Consider the following 22420-nt stretch of genomic DNA (forward strand, 5'->3'; position numbering starts at 1 on the left):
AAACATGAGTCCTGCTTGTCCGAGTTGAAACCATTATCATAATGATACTACCCTTCCCAATTACCTACAACTTTTAATGCACAAAACAAGATTCAAGTGTCAATCCGAAAACGAATAATTAAAGGCATTGACCTTGTGTTTTAACCATAGCCACGAACTAAGTTGAGTCATCTGGAAAACTTCTTCCGCATCAGGTACACCTTGCTTAAAAAAGACCATGTTCCTTTGATTCCAGATACCCCTTACTATTATTGCCCATATACCCTTCCACACTAGGTTTTGCTTGAAATTCAAATGAACCAAATGAAAGCTCTCAAAATGAATCTTTAAATCCTTATGTTGAACACACATGCTACCTATCCACCTATAGCAAAGAGACCAAACCCGCTGTGCAATAAAACAATCAAAGAACAAGTGTTGAGTTGTCTCTTCTGTAGCCTTACACATCTCACAACCAGCAAGCCTCACTAACACTCCTCTCATACTAAGGCTGCTACGAATTGGCATTTTATCAAAAAAATCTTTCAAGCAATGGTTAAAATATTGGGAAAAGCTTTAACTTTCCAAATCTGATTAAAAATACCATTAACTTGCCCTGCGCCATAGTTGCCTAGGCATTCATAGGCTGATTTCACTGAAAACCCATTGTGGAATCACCTTTCCATATTTGCATGTCCTATTCCTCCCTCTTAATAGTATCCGTAGAGATAATCCTATACAATTCTTCCTCTTATATGCATTCTCACACAACCTCTCCCTTCTCCACCTTAGCACCTCCTCCATAGGGACCTTTCCTATACTCCAACCTCTACCGGGGTATATAGATTATTTATAACTTCTGTTTAGAGTTTCTATTCAATTGACTTTTTTAGGCTTGATTAGGAGGTATGTTGACTCGTTTTTGTGTATATGAGTTGAAGCATATCTCAAATACTTTGTTTAATTTAATTTAATTTATATATTATTAATAAAAAATATAAGTCAATTTCGTGTTTCAAAATTTATATATTATAATTAGATTAAAAAAGACTGGTTTGTTTGAGTCCCCACACTATAAAACGGGAGTTAGAGTTAGAAAGGTTTATATTCTCTACAGCGTAAAGCTATGTAATTCAATAAAATTAATTTTATTTCATAATTTTCTTGTAATAACATAAATACATCATATCTAATTATTTTTCTACTGTCCAAATTTCCACTCGATCCAACTATCATGTCTATTCCAAAAAAATAAACCTATTATAATTTGAAATATTTGAATCTAATGTTTTTTATCAACAAGAAAATATATAATAAATGTGACCCACTTTAGGGGTAGTTCAACCCTTTTACAAAGCAAAAGAGACATACATCTCGGGAAAACCCTGACTGCCTATCCTGTCACAACTAGTTAAAAAACGACTTACAATTCAAAGACCAACCCCACCACCCTATCAGCAACTATTAATGGAGTACATACATACTAGGGGTTCTAGTCAACAATCAGAGAACAAGAAACTCGTTGATGGTACCTTTGACAAGATCCAAGACCAAACCTTAACCTGTGTCAAGGAGAAGACTTCATAAATAGTCTACCACTCCTCCGTTGAATAAACAATTATTCCTATATGTCTCCAAATCACACTTATCAACGCAATCCAAACATTATTCAAAATAAGATTAACTGAAATGTTCGCATCAAGAATTTTAAACTACTCGAAATGTGAAATAGGAGAGATAAGATTTACTGAAGTCACTAGCGTAAATATTTGAATCTGAAATATTATCAGATAATGGCTGAGAGGCTAATTAACCTGGTTCGTCTCCAAAGAGATGGTGTGCTTGTATTAGTCTTTGCGTACACACTATGCAATGACATAAAGGGAAGATTTCACTACAACCACAACTTCAAAGTCTTCAACCACATTATCATTTAATCACTAGAAGAGGAAACTTCACTCAGTCTTCCATTAAAATGCATTTAATATAGTTCCAATTTCACTGTCCCACACCATTCCATAATTTTCAAATCTTTTGTATGAGAAATTTACTGTGAAATAACTATGAAATTCAAGAATTAAAAACGCGTCGAGGCACTTTATAAGTGAGTAGCATAACAGGTAAACTGCAACCTTGTATGGTGTTCTTTACAATCAACTGCAGTAATTTGAATTATTATTATATTTTTTCCAATGTCCGACGACACCAGCTCTGAAGCGGGTTCGGGAACTGCAATTGCCATTGTCGTAGTAGGTAGGATTTAAACTGTCATATTTGTTGTTTTCATTTTCTGTTTTATATTGGTTTATTTGCAAGACCTTTTTGTTATGACTGAATGCTCTAATGTTCTTGATGCAGTTGTCATTATTGTGAAGATTAGTATTTTCTTTTGGGTATTGCCTGAATGCCTAAAAAGATATCGGGCTAATGGTGGTATTGGATCATTTCAACAAAGAGGAACACCAGATAAACAATTTATGACACTCACTATGGATAAATTTCTGAATGATATGGAAAGGGAGAAGCCAATCAGGTTCACTGATCAGCAGCTAAGGATTGCAACTGATAATTACTCTTATCACTTGGGCTCAGGAGGTTTTGGGTCTGTTTACAAAGGAAGTTTTAGTAATGGAACCATTATAGCTGTGAAAGTTCTACTTGGGAGTTCTGACAAAATAATTGATCAACAGTTTATGGCAGAAGTGGGTACCATTGGTAAAGTACATCATTTCAATCTAGTTCGTCTATATGGGTTTTGCTTTGAAAGAAACCTGAGAGCACTGGTTTACGAGTACATGGTGAATGGGTCGCTTGAAAAGTACCTTTTTCATGAAAGCACAATCTTATCATTTGAAAAGCTCCATGAGATTGCAATTGGTACAGCAAGAGGCATTGCTTACTTGCATGAAGAGTGTCAGCAGAGAATAATCCACTATGATATTAAACCAGGAAATATTCTGTTGGATAGGAACTTTTGTCCTAAAGTTGCTGATTTTGGTTTGGCCAAGCTTTGCAACAGGGATCATACTCACATAAGCATGACTGGGGGTAGGGGGACTCCTGGTTATGCTGCACCTGAACTTTGGATGCCATTTCCTGTAACTCACAAGTGTGATGTTTACAGCTTTGGCATGCTGTTATTTGAAATCATTGGCAGGAGAAAAAACCATAACATCAACGTTCCAGAGAGTCAGGTTTGGTTTCCAATGTGGGCTTGGGAAAAATTTGCAGCTGGAGATGTGGGGGAGTTGATAACTTGCTGTGGAATAGAGGACAAAGATAGGGAGATTGCAGAAAGAATTGTTAATGTAGCTTTGTTATGCGTTCAACACAGGCCAGAAGCAAGACCTATAATGAGTGTTGTGGTGAAAATGTTGGAAGGTTCTTTTGATGTTCCAAAGCCTCCAAACCCATTTCAATACCTGATTGGTTGGGTTCCACCCACTCCTGACACTGACACAAATATCAGCACTGACTCTTCATCATTGGTAACCAAATCTGTCCCTGTACTTGCCACTCATGGTATGACCAACGAGATTCAATTAGCGTCTGCATAAATTTGTTTTGTTAATCCTTCTGAAAAAGTGTAACATGTTCCAGGAAAATATGTATTTACTTCCCCTATGCCAACTCTTCATGTATCTTCATTTCAATATAATTCAAATGAACATTCACACAATTCTTCGTTTTGCCTTTGATATTAAGAAGTGTTCCAATCAAGTGATCACATATATTTTACTCCATTTGTATTATATCTAAAATAGTATTTGACATGTAACGTGGACCAATATGAAAAAAAGATGGATTTCTTTTTCTATATGTCTATCATAGTTTCCTTTTTTTATTTTTCGAAAAACACATTGATGGGCTTCACCTTTTCTAATGGAGTGGGGGAAATCCTATCGTATTGATGTCCATTAAAACATTTTTTCAATGTGAAGTGTGGTTATGGAACTTGTTTAAAAGCTTCTTATGTCAAAAATATATTATCTTCCTTCTTAGTTTTAATTGTTGAAATGATGTGTCTTCTTCATCATTAGAACCCTTAACACTAAAACCTGATAAGTTTTTATCTGTCAAAAAATAATTGATAATACAAAATAAATTACATGAATATTGGAAGACTCAGTAACAATCCTATCAAACTTCAACCCTTTAATCTTACAAACAACAATATCAAATATTCAATCAATGGAATAAGATAAATATATATGTTAATATGACACAATAGTGAAATGTGGAGGTATGTTGATAACTTATCCTTCATTTTTTATTCTTTTGTAGAACCTTCCGCCGGCACAGATACATGAGCTATATTGATAAGGGAGGTTAAGGGAAAATAGTATATAAAAAATTGTTGAGTAGAATGATGAGACAATATTGTTACTTTTATATATTATTAGATTCAGAGAGCGCAGGTTTGGTTTATGAAGTCCACACACTACGAAACGAAAAAGGGAGAGTTAGAGAAAAGGTTTACGTTGTCTGCAGTGTGAAGGCACATAAAAGGAAGAGATGAGTACTACCACAACTTCAAAATCTTCAACATCATTATCATTTAATGATTAATTAATATAGTCCCACACCATTCCAGACATTAACTTCTACATATTAAACGACAAAAGAGAACACTTCACTGACTCTTCCATGTAATGCATTCACATTATTCAGAGTGTTAATTGGCATGGGAGTTTTCTGTCGAAATTTCTTCGAAATTCACTAAAACGGTGTTTCTTTTGACCTATATGATGCATCACTAATATATATTAGAAGGTACTCAGTTTCACTAAGCAAATAAACTGGGAATTGCAGTAGTCTACTAAGTTTATCTTTTGTTCCACTTTTTCACTTACTATAACATTCAATTCTTATCTATTGCCTAATGTCAGAAACTACTATAATTATCATCATCTTCGCAGGTATGATTTTAACCAACCCTTTTGGTTTGAATTCATCTTCCGTCATGATTTTGTTGTTTTTATGGTTTAGTGATCAAGATTTGAGTTTGACTGACATATGCTAATGTATTGCAGGTGTATTTTTTGTGATATTTTGTACTTTTATATGGCTACAACCCAAATTTAATTATGGTAAAGACTCACAATTTATGACACTCACCATGGATAAATTTCTGAACGAGATTGAAAAGGAGAAGGTGATCAGGTTCACTGAACAGCACCTAAGAATTGCAACTGATAACTATTCTTACTTGATGGGGTCAGGAGGTTTTGGAAAAGTCTATAAGGGAATTTTTAGTGATGGAACCATTGTAGCTGTGAAAGTTCTGCATGCCCTTTCTGAAGAGAGAATTGAGGAGCAGTTTATGGCCGAAGTGGGAACAATTGGAAAAATTCATCATTTCAATCTGGTTCGACTCTATGGTTTTTGTTTGGAAAGAAACTTCACAGCACTGGTTTATGAGTACATGGTGAATGGTTCTCTTGACAAGTTTTTGTTTAATTCAGACAAGGCCATAGGTTTTGAAAAGCTTTATGAGATTGCAGTTGGAACAGCCAAAGGCATTTCTTACTTGCATGAAGAGTGTCAACAAAGAATTATCCACTACGACATAAAACCAGGAAATATTCTCTTGGACAGAAACTTGAATGCTAAAGTTGCTGATTTTGGTTTAGCCAAACTATGCAATAGAGAGAATACTCATATTACCTTGACTAGGGGTAGAGGAACTCCTGGTTATGCTGCACCTGAGCTTTGGTTGCCAAATTTTCCCGTAACTCAGAAGTGTGATGTTTACAGCTTTGGAATGCTGTTATTTGAAATCCTTGGAAGGAGAAGAAACTTTAACATTGAGCTTGGTGAAAGCCAGGAGTGGTTTCCAATGTGGATTTGGAAAAAGTTTGAGGGTGAAGAAGCAGAAGAATTGATGGTAGCATGTGGGATAGAGGATGAAAAAGAGAGTGCAGAAAGAATGGTGAAGGTAGCTCTGTCATGTGTTCAGTATAAGCAAGAATCAAGACCTATAATGAGTGTTGTGGTGAAGATGTTAGAAGGTTCAGTTGAAATTCCAAAACCTCTAAACCCATTTCCGCACCTTGTTTATGAGATTCTTCCACTGCCACCATCACCTGGTAACACTTACACAAGTACAAGTACTGTTCCAGGTTCTTCAGGGATGATAACAGAATCCAGCCTTGAACCTAATTAAGTTGGAGATTGAATCAGGCTCTACCTAAATTTTATCAATGACACCAAAGATCAATCATTACAAAGCATTCATTAAAGAGCATGCTGCAGGATTGAGAAGTGATGTTCGTGTTGAACCACTCATAAGAGATGGGTCACCAAATATTACATATAGAAGGAGCAATATAGAAGGAGCAAGCATGCTTATATTGATTTATGAGCCATTGAATTTGATTTATTATGATAGTTAGATATGTTTTGTAAGCAGGCCTTCATAAGAGCAAAATATGTGTAATATGTCCTGCATAACTATACAGATTAGTTAGGAATTCTGAAATTATTTTGGTTTTTTATAAGGATTGAGACGTGTATGAAATATTTTTTATTTATTTATTTATATTTTCTGATAAAAAAATAAAAATTATAACACCTCTAAGTGTTCTCTTTAATTTTATTTATTTCTAGCTGTGAGAAAAAAAACAAAGCATTGATAAGTGTACCTATTTCTTTTGTGAATGATAACAAAGCATTCATATTTTCCTATAAAAAGTGAAGTATTTTAAAAATATTCCAACATAACCTTCTAAAAACAAAGTTCTGAACGTTATACAAAACTCAAACATTGACATTCAGGTCCTTACTCTACCTCTCAACATAAAAACGGATAACAAATCATTATTCATCCTAACTAAGCCCAAATCTAAAACCAAATGTATTTAAAGAGCATAAAAAGCTATTTTGAAAACCTAACTCAAAAATTCTAATATTGGAACTAGCTAGATTTGATTTGTTCTGATAGAAAAAATAGAAAAAATATGAAATAGAAACCAATTTTAGAGATAAAAAATAATTAATTGTTATAATAAATAAATTAGATATTATTTTAAAGATTAAAAAAATATTAATATTTAAATTAGTTTTTAAATTTATATCTAGTTAGTTATAAAGTTTTAATTATCAATTATTTAATAATTTTCTTGTAGATGTAGTTATTGACTTAAATTAATAATACGTTTTATTGATAACAATAAATTACACCTTTTCCTCTTTCTTAGTATAATAAAGATTTGGCAAGTTAGTTTATTTTTTTTTAGTTAAAGAGAATGTGAATAGTAACATTCAATTGTCACATTGTTTACGTCCTTCCTCTACCTTTCCCTGTAGTGCCACTTCGAGAACGGTTTATTCTTTTTTAAATGACATAGACACAAAATTCTAGTTTAAACGGCTCAATTCCTTATCTAGCACCATTCACATCTTTATTTCCCTATCTAGCACCCTTTTGTTTTTAATTCCCTATCTAGCACCCTTTTGTTTTTATTTCTCTATCTAGCACTCCTATCTAGCACCATTTTAAAAATAAATAAATAAATAATAAATTATTATTTTTTAATAATTTTAATTTTGAATGCATTAAAAAATAAATATTTTTAATGTTTAAAATAATTAGAAATATAATTAATGAATAAATAAATGAGTTTTTACAAAATAAAAACAAAAAAGTAATAAATTAAAAATGTTTAGTTTAAAATTATTTTTTTTTAAAATGAAGAAAATAAAAAATTAAACTCTACAACAACATAAAAGTTGAATCTATAAACATACATTAGTATTTATTTTTATTATTATTGATGATGTAATCATGTTAATTTCAAGTAAAAAATACAGGACATATTTATAAAAAAAAAACAAAGTCAATTAGTATTAATTAATAGTGGATACATAAATAATATTGAAGTGTTTACCTAAATGCAAAATTCTAAAAAAAAACTAATACACATGTTACACTTAATGCTTAAAAATGAGAAGAAAAAAATGCAAAAATAAATAAGTCTAGAAAATAAAAAAACAACAATAAAATAAAAACAAAAACCATAAATAAATAAAGATTGCAGAATTAAAAATAATAACTAAAAACATAAAAGGTATAAAATAAAGAAAAAACAAAATAAGATAAAGATAAAAGATATAAAAAAAATCAAATAAATCAAAACAAGATAAATATAAGAGATATAAGACGATACTAAATAAGTATTTGTTCATCATAACAAGGAAAATAAATGAGAGATGATCATTCATTTAATATGTTTCTAGTTATTATTATTTTTTTTGCCATTCTTTATTTATTTCTATTTATGTTTTTATTCATTAATTATATTTCTAACTATTTTAAATACTAAAAATATATTTTTTTAATGCATTCAAAATTAAAATTATAAAAAAAATTTCTGGATTGTGCAATTCTAGTCATTAATTATGTTTCATTTTGCACAAACTATTTAATGTACCGCTGAAGAAAATAACAAATGAATGATCATCTTTTATTTATTTCCCTTTTTATGATCAACATATACTTATTTAATATCGTTTTATATCTCTTATCTTTATCTTGTTTGAATTTTTTTTATATCTTTTATCTTTATCTTATTTTGTTTTGCCTTTATTTTATATCTTTTATGTTTTTAGTTGTTATTTTTTTTTCTGTCATTCTTTATTTATATCTATTTTTTGTTTTTATTTTATTGTTGTTGTTTTTATTTTATATACTTATTTTTTTGTCTCATTTTTAAGCATTAAGTGTAACATGTGTATTAGTTTTTTTTAGAATTTTGCATTTAGGTAAACACTTCAATATTATTTATGTGTCCACGGTTAATTAATACTAATTGACTTTGTTTTTTTTTTATAAATATGTCCTGTATTTTTTACTTGAAATTAACATGATTACATCATCAATAATAATAAAAATAAATACTAATGTATGTTTATAAATTCAACTGTTGTTGTAGAGTTTAATTTTTTATTTTCTTCATTTTTAAAAATAATAATTTTAAACTAAACATTTTTAATTTATTACTTTTTTGTTTTTATTTTGTAAAAACTCATTTATTTATTCATTAATTATATTTCTAATTATTTTAAACATTAAAAATATTTATTTTTAATGCATTCAAAATTAAAATTATTAAAAAATAATAATTTATTATTTATTTATTTATTTTTAAAATGGTGCTAGATAGGGAAATAAAAAATAAAAGAGTGCTAGATAGGGAAATAAAAACAAAATGGTGCTATATAGGGAAATAAAAACAAAAGGGTGCTAGATAGGAAAATAAAGATGTAAATGGTGCTAGATAGGGAATTGAGCCAGTTTAAACATCAATTATCCAAAAACGTGATTTATAAGTTATATTTATAAAACTGTGATTTTTTATATTTTTAAAACACATTTATATGTCTATAACTACTTTTAGATTTTAATTCTATAACACATCCTAACAATACTTTAAAAATGTTGTATAAATAATCAATAATTTTATATATATAGTCTTTAGTAATCATTAAATCACATTTATATAAATGATTGTTTATTTTATGTTTAGGAAACACTTACATACATATACATATAACTTAATTTAATACATACATATAACTTAACACTAAAAAGAAAATCATGAAATAAAAACTAATCTTTAGTGACAAAAAATAATTAATTATTATAGTAACTAAATTAGAGACTAAAAAAATTGGTTTTTAAATTAGTTTCTATTATTGTTAAATGATTTCTAAATTGGTATCTAATTATAACCAAAGTTTTTGCTAACAAATTTAGAAACTAGATAACTGGTAGTTAAAACCTAGGTTACTAATTATATACCAATTTAAAAATCATTTAATAATAATAGAAACTAATTTAGAATTTTTTTTTTCTAAAATAGTATTATATATTCAAAATTTCTCCGGCATATACCTTGTTATTAATATTGTCTGCCATGCATCCAATTAATAGTGTTAGTTGCGTGTCATTAAAATTGTGTCCCAAGCATCCAATTATTAGTGTTAGTTGGAAAATGCATGGTTTTACGAATCACACAAGTAAGTCAATTCAAACACACCAATACTTTCTATCAAAATTAAGACTTTTTCAATATTTCTTTTTAACTTCTATCCAATAAAATGTGACCAATCTGATTGTTATATGTTGCCTTGTTCTCACAGTGAAAGTCCCCGAAATTAATTATATAGAAGAAAAAAAAACGCGTTTTGTGGCATATAAGGTGAATTACAAGGGACATAACGTGTCGTAAACGAAATATGTACTGTGGTATTAGAAATGTCTTATGTACATTAGACTTGGTCTGAGAAACACTGTTTCTTCTTCTTTCTCTCTTTCTATCCTTCTTTTGTATTAAATTTGCATGGTGTTGGAGGCTTCTGCTGATCCAAATTTCATTGTTAAGTTTTGTCTCCAGGGTCATTACATAGAGAATAAACATGAGTTTTCGATTTTCTTCTCCTCCTGACGATTTTCAGACTCAGGCGCAGAACCAGTTTGACCATTTTATGGAATGGACAGTAATAGCCTCCATTGGTAAGCAAATCACATCACAATATCATCCAACTTGGTATATATGCATCTATCTCTTATCATCAGTCTTAAATTTACTTCTCTCCCAATTTGAAGTATAAGTTTAATTTTAGATTTAGCTAAAAGGCTTAAGCTTTAACAGGAATATGTATTTGGTAAAGTAGTAACAGTTTGAGTTTGGATTCTGTACAAAGGTTGGAGTATCTGAAATGATCCATTTTATTTATATAATTCTTTACTGATAAAATAAAAAGTGTCTGAAATCTAAATCAAGATATCAGTTTATGTTAATTGAAAAAGAACTGGTTTTGTTGTGCTTTTACAGATTTGGATTATGCACTCTAGGAATTATAAGTGCTTCACATGCATCCTTATTATCTTCAAATATCCTATCACATTTGTTCTACTCTCAAAGTACTCATTTTAATAACTAGAGATGTTGAAACGGATCATGATGGGTTGAGAAATTATTCTCTTTTGTTTTTGGCTGTGAAATGAGATTCAACCCACTAATAATTCTGTTCAAGTTCATCTCCATTAAATTCTTAGTGTGATATCTTCAATTTTTCTACTTTCAATCTTTAATTCTTGATAATGGAGTTTTAATTTCTGTATATAAAAAGAATCTAAAAAGTCAAATACTGTGGCAAATTGTGCAGGTAAAATGAAAAGTAGATAGCTTATACAGAAAGCATGTTATATATACCACTGAATCCACCTGTGGTTGATTAGAAGAGTAAACTTTTTGTGTTCTGTTTCAATTTTCAGCTTCTGGAGTGGTGGGACTGGTAGCTATTCTAGCAATAGTATATGCCATTGTTGAATGCTTAAAGAAGGCAGGAGAAGCAATTCCTGCATATGCCCAGCTTCCGAGCACAGAGAAGGGTCCTAATAAAGCATCAAATTCGTTTCCTTCAACTGGAGAAGTTGAAGTAGTAATAACACCAGCTTCCACAGTTCAAGGTTCCAAAACTGAGTTTGAAACAATGGAAAGATTCATAAGCAATATCAACAAGGAGAAACCCATCAGATTCTCTCCTGAGGAACTGGATATGATCACATGGAACTACTCAACCATATTGGGTTCAGGTGCTTTTGGGGTTGTCTACAAAGGAGAATTGTCCAATGGAGATGATGTGGCTGTCAAAGTTATCAACAGTTTAGACATGGGAATGGAAGAGCAACTAAAAGCAGAAGTTGGCACCCTTGGAAGAACTTACCATGTCAATCTAGTCAAATTATATGGCTTCTGCTTCCACCGTGAGAAGCGAGCTCTTGTTTATGAGTATGTGGAAAATGGGTCTTTGGACAAGCACTTGTTTGGCAGCCAGAACCAAGACATAGAGTTGGGGAAGCTTCTTGAGATTGCAATTGGAACAGCAAAAGGAATTGCTTATTTGCATGAAGGGTGTCAAAAGAGAATAATTCATTATGATATTAAACCAGAGAATGTTCTTCTTGACATGAACTTGGAACCCAAGGTGGCAGATTTTGGCCTTGCTAAGCTTTGCAGCAGAGAAAGTAACGTTTCAGTGAACACACACTTTAGAGGAACAAGGGGATATGCTGCACCTGAGATGTGGAAGCCTTTTCCAGTGACTCACAAGTGTGATGTTTATAGTTTTGGTATTCTCCTCTTTGAAATGGTTGGGAGGAGAAGGCATTTTGATGATAAGTACAGAGAATCTCAACAATGGCTTCCACAGTGGACATGGGATATGTATGAGAATAATGAGTTGTTGTTAATGCTTTCACTTTGTGGAATTGAAGAGAAAGACAAGGAGAAAGGTGAGAGAATGTCAAAGGTGGCTCTGTGGTGTGTTCAGTATTCACCTGATGATAGACCTCTTATGAGTACTGTGGTGAAGATGCTTGAGGGTGAGATTCAAATTTCTCCACCTCCATTTCCCTTCCAAAACCTGCACTCTGTTAAGCCAAACTTGACTCAGAAAGGAAGCAGTGCTGCAGATTCAGATGCTTCTGAGTCATGGGAAACAACATCAAACTCCAAATCTGGCTCCAAAATCAAGCGCAATGTATTTGAGATCGAAGAACGAACTTAGTTGTATCATATAACACTACAGATATTGTTGTGCATTCAATGAGTCGTTTTGAGCTTTGTTGAATCTACAATTACAGTGCACATTCTGCGGTACACCTTGGCAACAATTCTGCAACAAGAATTTTGTTTATTAAAGGATATATATAAAAGAGTTATAGAATGATGCTAATATTAATTGTATCTTTTTTAATTCTTAATTGTTTCTCTTTATAGAGGTGGATAATCTTTATTTTGTTTTTTTTATCTGTTATAATTCTAGTATTGATTGATTCTTTTTCTCTTTACCTAGATCTAGAATGAGTGTACTGATTGTATCATAACACTATAGATATTGTTTTGAGCTTTGTTGAATCTACAATTACAGGGCACATTCAGTGGTTTCTGCAACAAGAACTTTGTGAGTTCACTAAACCAGAGGAGGAAGGGAGTGAAAGCTTTCTACGTTTTTGGTAATCATAGGAATGACTATATTCTAATCATTACTAACCAGGAATTCATGTACCAAACAAAAATAGAAACATGAGTATAGCACTTTGATTTATACTCTTTCCATTTTAAATTATTTATGTGTCTTTTTTAAATTCAATTCTTCATGATATTATATTCTGTTTAATTTATATATTTTTAGAAGATGCAAATTTTATTCTTACCAAAAATTAAAAATAGAAATTATATGTTCTCCAATACCATCTTCATTATCAATAACCTTCTTACCTTTATTTTAATTATTACTAGAATATTTTTCCACTATACATCAAGTAAATGATCCACGTACACTCCACTCATAAGCTCCTTTCACATCTTCTACAAAAACGAGTACATCTTTAATACAATTTAGTCTCTTTCTAGACTGAGTTTAGATGCCTACCATAACATTCTCATGTGGACATCCAATACTATTATAACTTTTGTGATTTGAATATAGAACATCTCTTTCACATCCCACTCCTAATCCATCACACTTACTTCCCCTGTTATATGGATGCAAGAAAAAAAACACCATGTCATTCTATCATGGATGCAAGAAAACATTTCAAAACGACGTCGTTTTCTATGTTTCAAACAACAAAATTTGTCACCTAACCCACAAACACATAACCACTAACTCAAACACATAAACACATAATTATGCTTTTGATGCATGATGCTAACTCAGGAACAGAAAAGTAAAATTACTTGGTGGTGTTACAGAAATATATGAATGCTTTGTTATCATTCACAGAGGAAATAAGTACAGTTATGAACAGCTTGTAGTGATTGATCTTTGGTGTCATTGAATAAAATTTAGGTAGAAGGTTCAAGGCTGGATTCTGTTACCATCTCTGAAGTGTTGCCAGGTGATGGTGGCAGTGGAAGAATCTCATAAACAAGGTGCGGAAAAGGGTTTAGAGGTTTTGGAATTTCAACTGAACCTTCTAACATCTTCACCACAACACTCATTATAGGTCTTGATTCTTGCTTATACTGAACACATGACAGAGCTACCTTCACCATTCTTTCTGCACTCTCTTTTTCATCCTCTATCCCACATGCTACCATCAATTCTTCTGCTTCTTCACCCTCAAACTTTTTCCAAATCCACATTGGAAACCACTCCTGGCTTTCACCAAGCTCAATGTTAAAGTTTCTTCTCCTTCCAAGGATTTCAAATAACAGCATTCCAAAGCTGTAAACATCACACTTCTGAGTTACGGGAAAATTTGGCAACCAAAGCTCAGGTGCAGCATAACCAGGAGTTCCTCTACCCCTAGTCAAGGTAATATGAGTATTCTCTCTATTGCATAGTTTGGCTAAACCAAAATCAGCAACTTTAGCATTCAAGTTTCTGTCCAAGAGAATATTTCCTGGTTTTATGTCGTAGTGGATAATTCTTTGTTGACACTCTTCATGCAAGTAAGAAATGCCTTTGGCTGTTCCAACTGCAATCTCATAAAGCTTTTCAAAACCTATGGCCTTGTCTGAATTAAACAAAAACTTGTCAAGAGAACCATTCACCATGTACTCATAAACCAGTGCTGTGAAGTTTCTTTCCAAACAAAAACCATAGAGTCGAACCAGATTGAAATGATGAATTTTTCCAATTGTTCCCACTTCGGCCATAAACTGCTCCTCAATTCTCTCTTCAGAAAGGGCATGCAGAACTTTCACAGCTACAATGGTTCCATCACTAAAAATTCCCTTATAGACTTTTCCAAAACCTCCTGACCCCATCAAGTAAGAATAGTTATCAGTTGCAATTCTTAGGTGCTGTTCAGTGAACCTGATCACCTTCTCCTTTTCAATCTCGTTCAGAAATTTATCCATGGTGAGTGTCATAAATTGTGAGTCTTTACCATAATTAAATTTGGGTTGTAGCCATATAAAAGTACAAAATATCACAAAAAATACACCTGCAATACATTAGCATATGTCAGTCAAACTCAAATCTTGATCACTAAACCATAAAAACAACAAAATCATGACGGAAGATGAATTCAAACCAAAAGGGTTGGTTAAAATCATACCTGCGAAGATGATGATAATTATAGTAGTTTCTGACATTAGGCAATAGATAAGAATTGAATGTTATAGTAAGTGAAAAAGTGGAACAAAAGATAAACTTAGTAGACTACTGCAATTCCCAGTTTATTTGCTTAGTGAAACTGAGTACCTTCTAATATATATTAGTGATGCATCATATAGGTCAAAAGAAACACCGTTTTAGTGAATTTCGAAGAAATTTCGACAGAAAACTCCCATGCCAATTAACACTCTGAATAATGTGAATGCATTACATGGAAGAGTCAGTGAAGTGTTCTCTTTTGTCGTTTAATATGTAGAAGTTAATGTCTGGAATGGTGTGGGACTATATTAATTAATCATTAAATGATAATGATGTTGAAGATTTTGAAGTTGTGGTAGTACTCAACTCTTCCTTTTATGTGCCTTCACACTGCCGACAACGTAAACCTTTCTAGCTCTAACTCTCCCTTTTTTGTTTCTTAGTGTGTTGACTTCATAAACCAAACCTGCTCTTTCTGAATCTAACAGTATATAAAAGTAACAATTATGTCTCATCATTTTACTCAACAATTTTTTATATACTATTTTCCCTTAACCTCCATGTATTTCTGAAAAAAAAAATATTAAATAAAAACTAATTTTAAAGATAAAAAATAATTAGTTACTATATTGACTAAATTAAAGGTGGCAGAGATATGGAGGCACATGAATCACTGTTTATTTAAAGATAGAGTGGTTGATCATACTGAAGTTTTCTCTCTGACACACATTGAGGTTTGGTCCTGGATCTCATCAAATATACTGTCAGGTAATTTCTCATTCTCTGATTGGTGTCTTCAACCCTTGGTATGTATACATGCAGTTTAGTTTTATGTAAAAGGTTGATTCTTAGGTTTCTTTTATTATTGGTAGAGATGAGATAGACAGTAAGAGGTCTTTTGGTTGATATGTAGATGGAAAAGTTCTTTGGGAGAATCATTTTGCTGTATAAGGGTTGGACCACTCCTGAAGTGGTCTCATTTAATTTCATTGCTATTTGCTGAAAAAAAAAAGACTAAATTAAAGACATTTTAGAGACTAAAACAAATTTTGGTTTCTAAATTAGTTTATTATTTTTAAGCGGTTTATAAATTTGTATCTAATTAGCTACGAAAATTTTTGCTACCAAATTTAGAATCTAAATAATCGGTAGGTAAAACTTTGGTATCTAATTAGATACCAATTTAGAAACTATTTAAAATTAATAAAAACTAATTTAAAAATCAAACATTTTTTTAGTCTCTAAAATAAAATGGTCTCTAATTTAGTCACTACACTAACTAATTATCTTTGTCTCTAGAATTAGTTTCTATTTCATAATTTTTCTTGTAGTGATTTAAAAAAATAAAAAATGAAGGATAAATTGTCAACCGACCTCCACACTACACTATTGTAAAATTTGAATGTCTTTCAACACATATAATTATCTAATTCCATTCATATTGAATATTTGAGGTTGAAGTTTGATGCTATTGTTGGTGATTCTTCCTATGTTCGTGTAATTTGTTTTGTATTATCAATTACTTGTTTACATATATCAGGTTTAAGTATTAAGGATCATAAAACATTCATATTTGAAGAAGATACATCATATGAACAATTTTAATCGAGGAGTTTGAAACACATTTTTATTCTTATCAACGTTAATATTTTGACCTTAAGTTCATTGAGATAATATCTCTAGGATCAATCACCACATCTGAATTATTATTCTCTTTTGAGTTTGAAACTCCATCACGATTTTATTATTAAAAAACGTCTGATTGGATTAACGGAGGAAAGTGAATAGGATTTCCCCACTTCATTAGAAAAAGTGAATGACATCAATGTGTTTCCGAAAAATGAAAAGAGGAACTATGATAGACATATAGAAAAAGAAATCCATATTTTTTTTCATATTAGTCAATGTTACATGTGAAATACTATTTTAGATGCAATACAAATGGAGTAAAATATATGTGATCACTTGATCGGAACACTTCTAAATACCAAAGGAAAAATGAAGGATGGTGTGAATGTTTACTTTTAAAAGGAAGTAAATGAAGAGTTGGCACCAGGGGAAGTAGGCACATATTTGCCCATGTTACACTTTTTCAAAAATAAAATGAGATAACAAATTTCTGTCAATATATGTCTTGGAGGTGTGAAAATAATACAAGTTTACTTTGAAACTAGCTATCCTAAAGTCTCATGATTGATATATAAGAATTACTGTCATTGGCTATTCTTAAAGTTTTTAACAAAAAACTTACACATACTATAACTCAATTGTGTGATAGTAAAGTCATTGAGACTTTGAAAGTGGGATGAACTCGAAAAATGTATTATTATTATTTTCTGTCAATTGAAGATGTTTTTCCATTTTTTTTTACGTCAGGTTGTGCTTGTTAATTAATTTGTTAAGAGAAATTAGATTGTACGGGTCAGTTTATCAAAGATAAGATACATACAAGATATCAAATTTCTTCCTCACCTTCATAACAACAAATCTAATGGTCACCTTGCCATGACCCTTATGAACACCATCCAAGTTACAGGTGGCTACCACCACAACCACCGCAAGAACAATGGTCACTGCTGCAGTGTCATCATTACCAAGTTATCCTTTGTACCCTCGTAGATTCTGCCCCCCTTTTCATATGTTCATCTTTGGGTTCAATATATTAACACTAATTCTAAAAGTAAAATAATTATTCAGTTACTTATTTGAAATACAGAGATACAATTCACTTGGTAGATACATTTGATGAACTCAAAAATGTAAAATGAACAAAAATAAATTTGTCACATATTAGGAGTACAGAAGGATTAACAAAACAAATTTTACGCAGACGCTAATTCAATCTCGTAGGTCGTATCATGAGTGGGAAGTACAGGGACAGATTTGGTTACCAATGCTGAAGAGTCAGAACTGATACTTGTGGCAGTGTCAGGAGTGGGTGGAACCCAACCAATCAGGTATTGAAATGGGTTTGGAGGCTTTGGAACATCAAAAGAACCTTCCAACATTTTCACCACAACACTCATTATAGGTCTTGCTTCTGGCCTGTGTTGAACACATAACAAAGCTATATTAACAATTCTTTCTGCAATCTCCCTATCTTTGTCCTCTATTCCACAGCAAGTTATCAACTCCCCCACTTCTCCAGCACCAAATTTTTCCCAAGCCCACATTGGAAACCAAACCTGACTTTCTGGAACGTTAAGGTTATGGTTTTTTCTCCTGCCAATGATTTCAAATAACAGCATGCCAAAGCTGTAAACATCACACTTGTGAGTAACAGGAAATGGCATCCAAAGTTCAGGTGCAGCATAACCAGGAGTCCCCCTACCCCCAGTCATGCTTATGTGAGTATGATCCCTGTTGCAAAGCTTGGCCAAACCAAAATCAGCAACTTTAGGACAAAAGTTCCTATCCAACAGAATATTTCCTGGTTTAATATCATAGTGGATTATTCTCTGCTGACACTCTTCATGCAAGTAAGCAATGCCTCTTGCTGTACCAATTGCAATCTCATGGAGCTTTTCAAATGATAAGATTGTGCTTTCATGAAAAAGGTACTTTTCAAGCGACCCATTCACCATGTACTCATAAACCAGTGCTCTCAGGTTTCTTTCAAAGCAAAACCCATATAGACGAACTAGATTGAAATGATGTACTTTACCAATGGTACCCACTTCTGCCATAAACTGTTGATCAATTATTTTGTCAGAACTCCCAAGTAGAACTTTCACAGCTATAATGGTTCCATTACTAAAACTTCCTTTGTAAACAGACCCAAAACCTCCTGATCCCAAGTGGTAAGAGTAATTATCAGTTGCAATCCTTAGCTGCTGATCAGTGAACCTGATTGGCTTCTCCCTTTCCATATCGTTCAGAAATTTATCCATAGTGAGTGTCATAAATTGTTTATCTGGTCTTCCTTTTTGTTTAAAGTATCCAATACCACCATTAACACCATTAACCTGATTTCTTCTTATGCATATTCGCAATATGCAAAAGAAAATACCAAGCTTCACAAGAATGACAACTGCATTAAGATCATCAGAGCATTATTCAGTCAGAACAAAGGTCTTGCAAATAAATCAACATAAAAACAGAAAATGAAAACAACAAATATGACAGTTTAAATCCTACCTATGACAGTGGCAATTACAATTCCCGAATTGTCAGAATCGTTGCTGTTATCTGTGGTTGTAGAGCCGGTGTAGGACATTGGAAAAAATATAATAATAATTCAAATCACTGCAGTTGATTGCAAAGAACACCATACAAGGTTGCAGTTGACCTGTTATGCTACTCACTTATAAAGTGCCTCAAAACGCGTTTTTTGTTTCTTGAATTTCTTAGTTATTTCACAGTAAATTTGTGGTACAAAAGATTTGAAAATTATGGAATGGTGTGGGACAGTGAAGTTTGGAACTATATTAAATGCATTTTATTGGAAGACTCTTATTAAATGATAATGTAGTTGAAGATTTTGAAGTTGTGGTAGTAGTGAAATCTTTAGAAATTAAAAAAATTATTGATATTTATTTTTATTATTAATAAAATTTATAATCTAATTTTTAAATTTGTATTTAATTAATTATAATAATTTTACACTAATATAAAGCTTTCTAACTCAACTCCTTTCTAGCTCTCTAACTCTGGATCCTTTTCGTTTTATAGTGTGGGGATTTATTTCATAAACCAAATCTGTCGTTTTTGAATCTAATTATAATATATAAATTTTGAAACATGAACTTTGACTTATTTTTTGAATCGATAATAAATAAATTGAGATGTTCCAATCTATATATAAAAAAAGTCAACACAGCTTTTAACTAAAGTGGAAGAAAGTCAATTGTATAAGAACTCTAAAGAGAAGTTATAAATAATGTATATACCCTAAGAATTAGTTGGGTTGTAAAAAGAGACTTGACTAAGAATCCAAACTAAAATATAAGTGGAACACCATATGAAAACAAACAAAACCTTTACATAGTAATAGAGATTTGAATTGAATCCCACACAACACCAGAGCCAGGCATTGCTTAAGTGCTTTCCACTTTCCATTACACGACAACAGTATCCCTTCCAACCTTTACTATGCTTTGCTAATTTTTTTTATCAAGTGATATAACCCTTATATAATTGTACTTTAACCTCCTCCACCCCTTAAGAAATACCTACCAAACAAACAAAATAAAAAAAACTAAGATAAACAAAATCTTCGAGAAACATCAACAAATCAATCCATACAAACCAAATGATTCAAACACCAATTAAAATAAGAGAAAAAAGATTTAGAGTAAATCCTTTTTGTCTCTACTGTAAAATTTTTATCCGAAGATAAATCTCCTATTTCCTCTCCCTCTGTATTTATTGTTGAACTGCATACTCATGAACACACCAAACCCTGTAAAATAGATACCCAAATACCTTTTCCAGTACAGTGCAGATTTGTATAAACTTATTGAGTTCAATAACAGAATTTTTTTTCATTTCTTCATATCTAATTTGGTAATTCATATCTTTGATATTTTATACCTACCAAAAACTTTTCAAAAAAAACTAGCTCCTACTAAAACCATTTCTTTTTTATTTGTTTTTGTCTTAACATAGGTTCATACACAATTGAAAGAGTATGTAAATTAGCTAATCTCTTTATTTGTAATCCAATATCAAACTTTTAATTGAGTTATCATGAAAATTTTTAAAAGTCCACTTTCGTTCCTTAAAAATAATATTATTTATATATTTCCACAATTCACCTATTATTACCATCTACATGCTTGTCCACACTAAGTTTATATATTTTAGTAATCTTATTAGTGAAAAGGTCTAGAGGTTTGATATTTTATTATAGTGACTCACAGACACCTCTCCTATCCCCTATAGCACTGTGTCCACACCATCCAAGTCACTCTATAAGTGAAAACATATGAGATTTTGTGTCTATCCACATATAATATAAACCTTTGTTTCCAAAAACATCACTCTCCTAGTCATTTTTTCTCTGGTTGCAACTCTAATAAGCAACACTCTCCCATGCTATTACTTACATAGGTAAAGCCTTAATTTTTCAGAAAAAAAAACATAAACATCCCTATGTTCTACACTCAAAAAATTTCTAGGAATTTTATAAGCAAATTTAATTGAATATTCCATAGACTCCCCTTTCCATAACCACTTATCCTCACCCTTAGTCAGTCCTATATTCACTAACTGGTCCATCTGCTGAGATAGAAGGTTCAATTCTCACTCAAACAACCTTCTCCTCCATTTTAAACTCCATTTCCATTCATTATTGGACCATCTACCCTGTTGATTTAGTTTGACATCTTTGACATTAGTTAAAAGGAATAATCTTGGGTACTTTATACTAAGTGTCATATCATTTAACCATACTTATCTTTCGAGAAGGAAATGTTTTTTCCTTTCCTAACATCCCACCTAATATTATCTTCAAACTCATTCCCCCATTCTTCCAACATCTAGATCCTCTTCAAATCCCTCCACCACATAGATTTCTTGTTTTTTGTTTGATCTTTAGATCCACCCCATGTTTAGACTTGTTGGTTTTTTTAGAATAAACCAGAGGAAGATATTTTATTATCTTTGCTAACAATTACATTTATAGTACTTGCAGTAACTGACTCTTAAATGATTTTATGAGCAGTTACCTAGAAATATTAAATCAGCAATTAAAACATAAGCATAAAATATCATGTGCACTTATGTGCATTTATATGCAGTTAAAAAACATAATATCCAACGCTCCTTGATTTTTTGAATTGCAAATCACAATCTTCAGTCTTGAGAACTCAAACTTGTTGGCTAGAAGTAGCTTGGTAAACAAATCTGCAATTTTTATTTTTTTCATCCTCGCTTTGCTTAATCTCCATTCAAAACCTTTTGATTTGACATAAGGTGCAGATTTCAAAAGACTTTTGTCAAAGCCTAAGCTGATAAGATAATCATCAATTCGGTTATACCATGTTCTGGGAACATCTTTTAAGCCATAAATAGCTTTAGACAACTTATAAACTTCGTCTTCTTTTCCTTCCACAAGAAACCTTTAGGTTGCTCAACAGAAATTTCTTCTTCAAGAAATCCATTTAGGACTGTTAACTTGACATCCATTTGATATACCTTTCTATCTCGAGGTATGTCAACAAGCTCCCGAGTTTTGTTCTTCTCAATCATATACACCTCCTCCTCCATTTCCTTTTTCGACTTTGGGTCATTGATAACTTCTTTGTGATCAGCAGGTTCACATATTGCAACGCTACATCTATGATATATGTCAAAGAGTAATTGATTGCCTTTAATTGGTGGA

General features: G+C 31.7%; 4 protein-coding genes and 1 pseudogene across 6 annotated transcripts; 3 read left to right on the forward strand and 2 right to left on the reverse strand.

Moving 5' to 3' along the window:
• Window positions 1–2078: 2078 nt before the first annotated feature.
• LOC137822720 (rust resistance kinase Lr10) lies at window positions 2079–3654 on the forward strand. The gene is made up of 2 exons (XM_068627671.2): window positions 2079–2232; window positions 2338–3654. Exons 1-2 carry the CDS (start codon window positions 2172–2174, stop codon window positions 3534–3536), a joined length of 1260 nt encoding a protein of 419 aa, XP_068483772.1. The 5' UTR covers window positions 2079–2171; the 3' UTR covers window positions 3537–3654.
• A 767-nt stretch (window positions 3655–4421) lies between these two features.
• Window positions 4422–6480, forward strand: LOC137823106 (G-type lectin S-receptor-like serine/threonine-protein kinase At1g34300; annotated as a pseudogene). The gene is made up of 2 exons (XR_016515594.1): window positions 4422–4898; window positions 5013–6480. The product of XR_016515594.1 is annotated as a G-type lectin S-receptor-like serine/threonine-protein kinase At1g34300 (transcript).
• A 3724-nt stretch (window positions 6481–10204) lies between these two features.
• On the forward strand, window positions 10205–12837 carry LOC137821134 (LEAF RUST 10 DISEASE-RESISTANCE LOCUS RECEPTOR-LIKE PROTEIN KINASE-like 2.2). 2 transcript variants are annotated; one of them, XM_068625582.2, is made up of 2 exons: window positions 10205–10495; window positions 11261–12837. In XM_068625582.2, the coding sequence occupies exons 1-2, from the start codon at window positions 10399–10401 to the stop codon at window positions 12553–12555; spliced, it is 1392 nt and encodes a 463-aa protein (XP_068481683.1). In that variant the 5' UTR covers window positions 10205–10398; the 3' UTR covers window positions 12556–12837. The 2 variants fall into 2 exon arrangements, with proteins under 2 accessions (XP_068481683.1, XP_090151475.1); XM_090295349.1 differs by having other exon boundaries at window positions 10265–10495; window positions 11152–12837.
• A 469-nt stretch (window positions 12838–13306) lies between these two features.
• Window positions 13307–15339, reverse strand: LOC137821136 (G-type lectin S-receptor-like serine/threonine-protein kinase At1g34300). The gene is made up of 2 exons (XM_068625583.2): window positions 15059–15339; window positions 13307–14944 (listed from the first exon to the last, which is right to left on the reverse strand). Exons 1-2 carry the CDS (start codon window positions 15093–15095, stop codon window positions 13839–13841), a joined length of 1143 nt encoding a protein of 380 aa, XP_068481684.1. The 5' UTR covers window positions 15096–15339; the 3' UTR covers window positions 13307–13838.
• A 2420-nt stretch (window positions 15340–17759) lies between these two features.
• On the reverse strand, window positions 17760–19448 carry LOC137821137 (rust resistance kinase Lr10-like). The gene is made up of 2 exons (XM_090295350.1): window positions 19234–19448; window positions 17760–19126 (listed from the first exon to the last, which is right to left on the reverse strand). The coding sequence occupies exons 1-2, from the start codon at window positions 19310–19312 to the stop codon at window positions 17919–17921; spliced, it is 1287 nt and encodes a 428-aa protein (XP_090151476.1). The 5' UTR covers window positions 19313–19448; the 3' UTR covers window positions 17760–17918.
• Window positions 19449–22420: the final 2972 nt, after the last annotated feature.

This window comes from Phaseolus vulgaris, chromosome 9 (assembly GCF_051622355.1).
Source record: "Phaseolus vulgaris cultivar YP4 chromosome 9, ASM5162235v1, whole genome shotgun sequence".
In the NCBI taxonomy this organism is placed as follows: Eukaryota; Viridiplantae; Streptophyta; class Magnoliopsida; order Fabales; family Fabaceae; genus Phaseolus; species Phaseolus vulgaris.

Coding starts and splice junctions, on each gene's coding strand:
- LOC137822720 (XM_068627671.2), top strand. CDS start 2,172: ATGTCCGACGACACCAGCTCTGAAGCGGGTTCGGGAACTGCAATTGCC. Junction 2,233..2,337: donor AATTGCCATTGTCGTAGTAG/GTAGGATTTAAA, acceptor TTCTTGATGCAG/TTGTCATTATTGTGAAGATT.
- LOC137821134 (XM_068625582.2), top strand. CDS start 10,399: ATGAGTTTTCGATTTTCTTCTCCTCCTGACGATTTTCAGACTCAGGCG. Junction 10,496..11,260: donor GACAGTAATAGCCTCCATTG/GTAAGCAAATCA, acceptor TTCAATTTTCAG/CTTCTGGAGTGGTGGGACTG.
- LOC137821136 (XM_068625583.2), bottom strand. CDS start 15,095: ATGTCAGAAACTACTATAATTATCATCATCTTCGCAG. Junction 14,945..15,058: donor AATTATCATCATCTTCGCAG/GTATGATTTTAA, acceptor AATGTATTGCAG/GTGTATTTTTTGTGATATTT.
- LOC137821137 (XM_090295350.1), bottom strand. CDS start 19,312: ATGTCCTACACCGGCTCTACAACCACAGATAACAGCAACGATTCTGAC. Junction 19,127..19,233: donor TGTAATTGCCACTGTCATAG/GTAGGATTTAAA, acceptor ATCTTAATGCAG/TTGTCATTCTTGTGAAGCTT.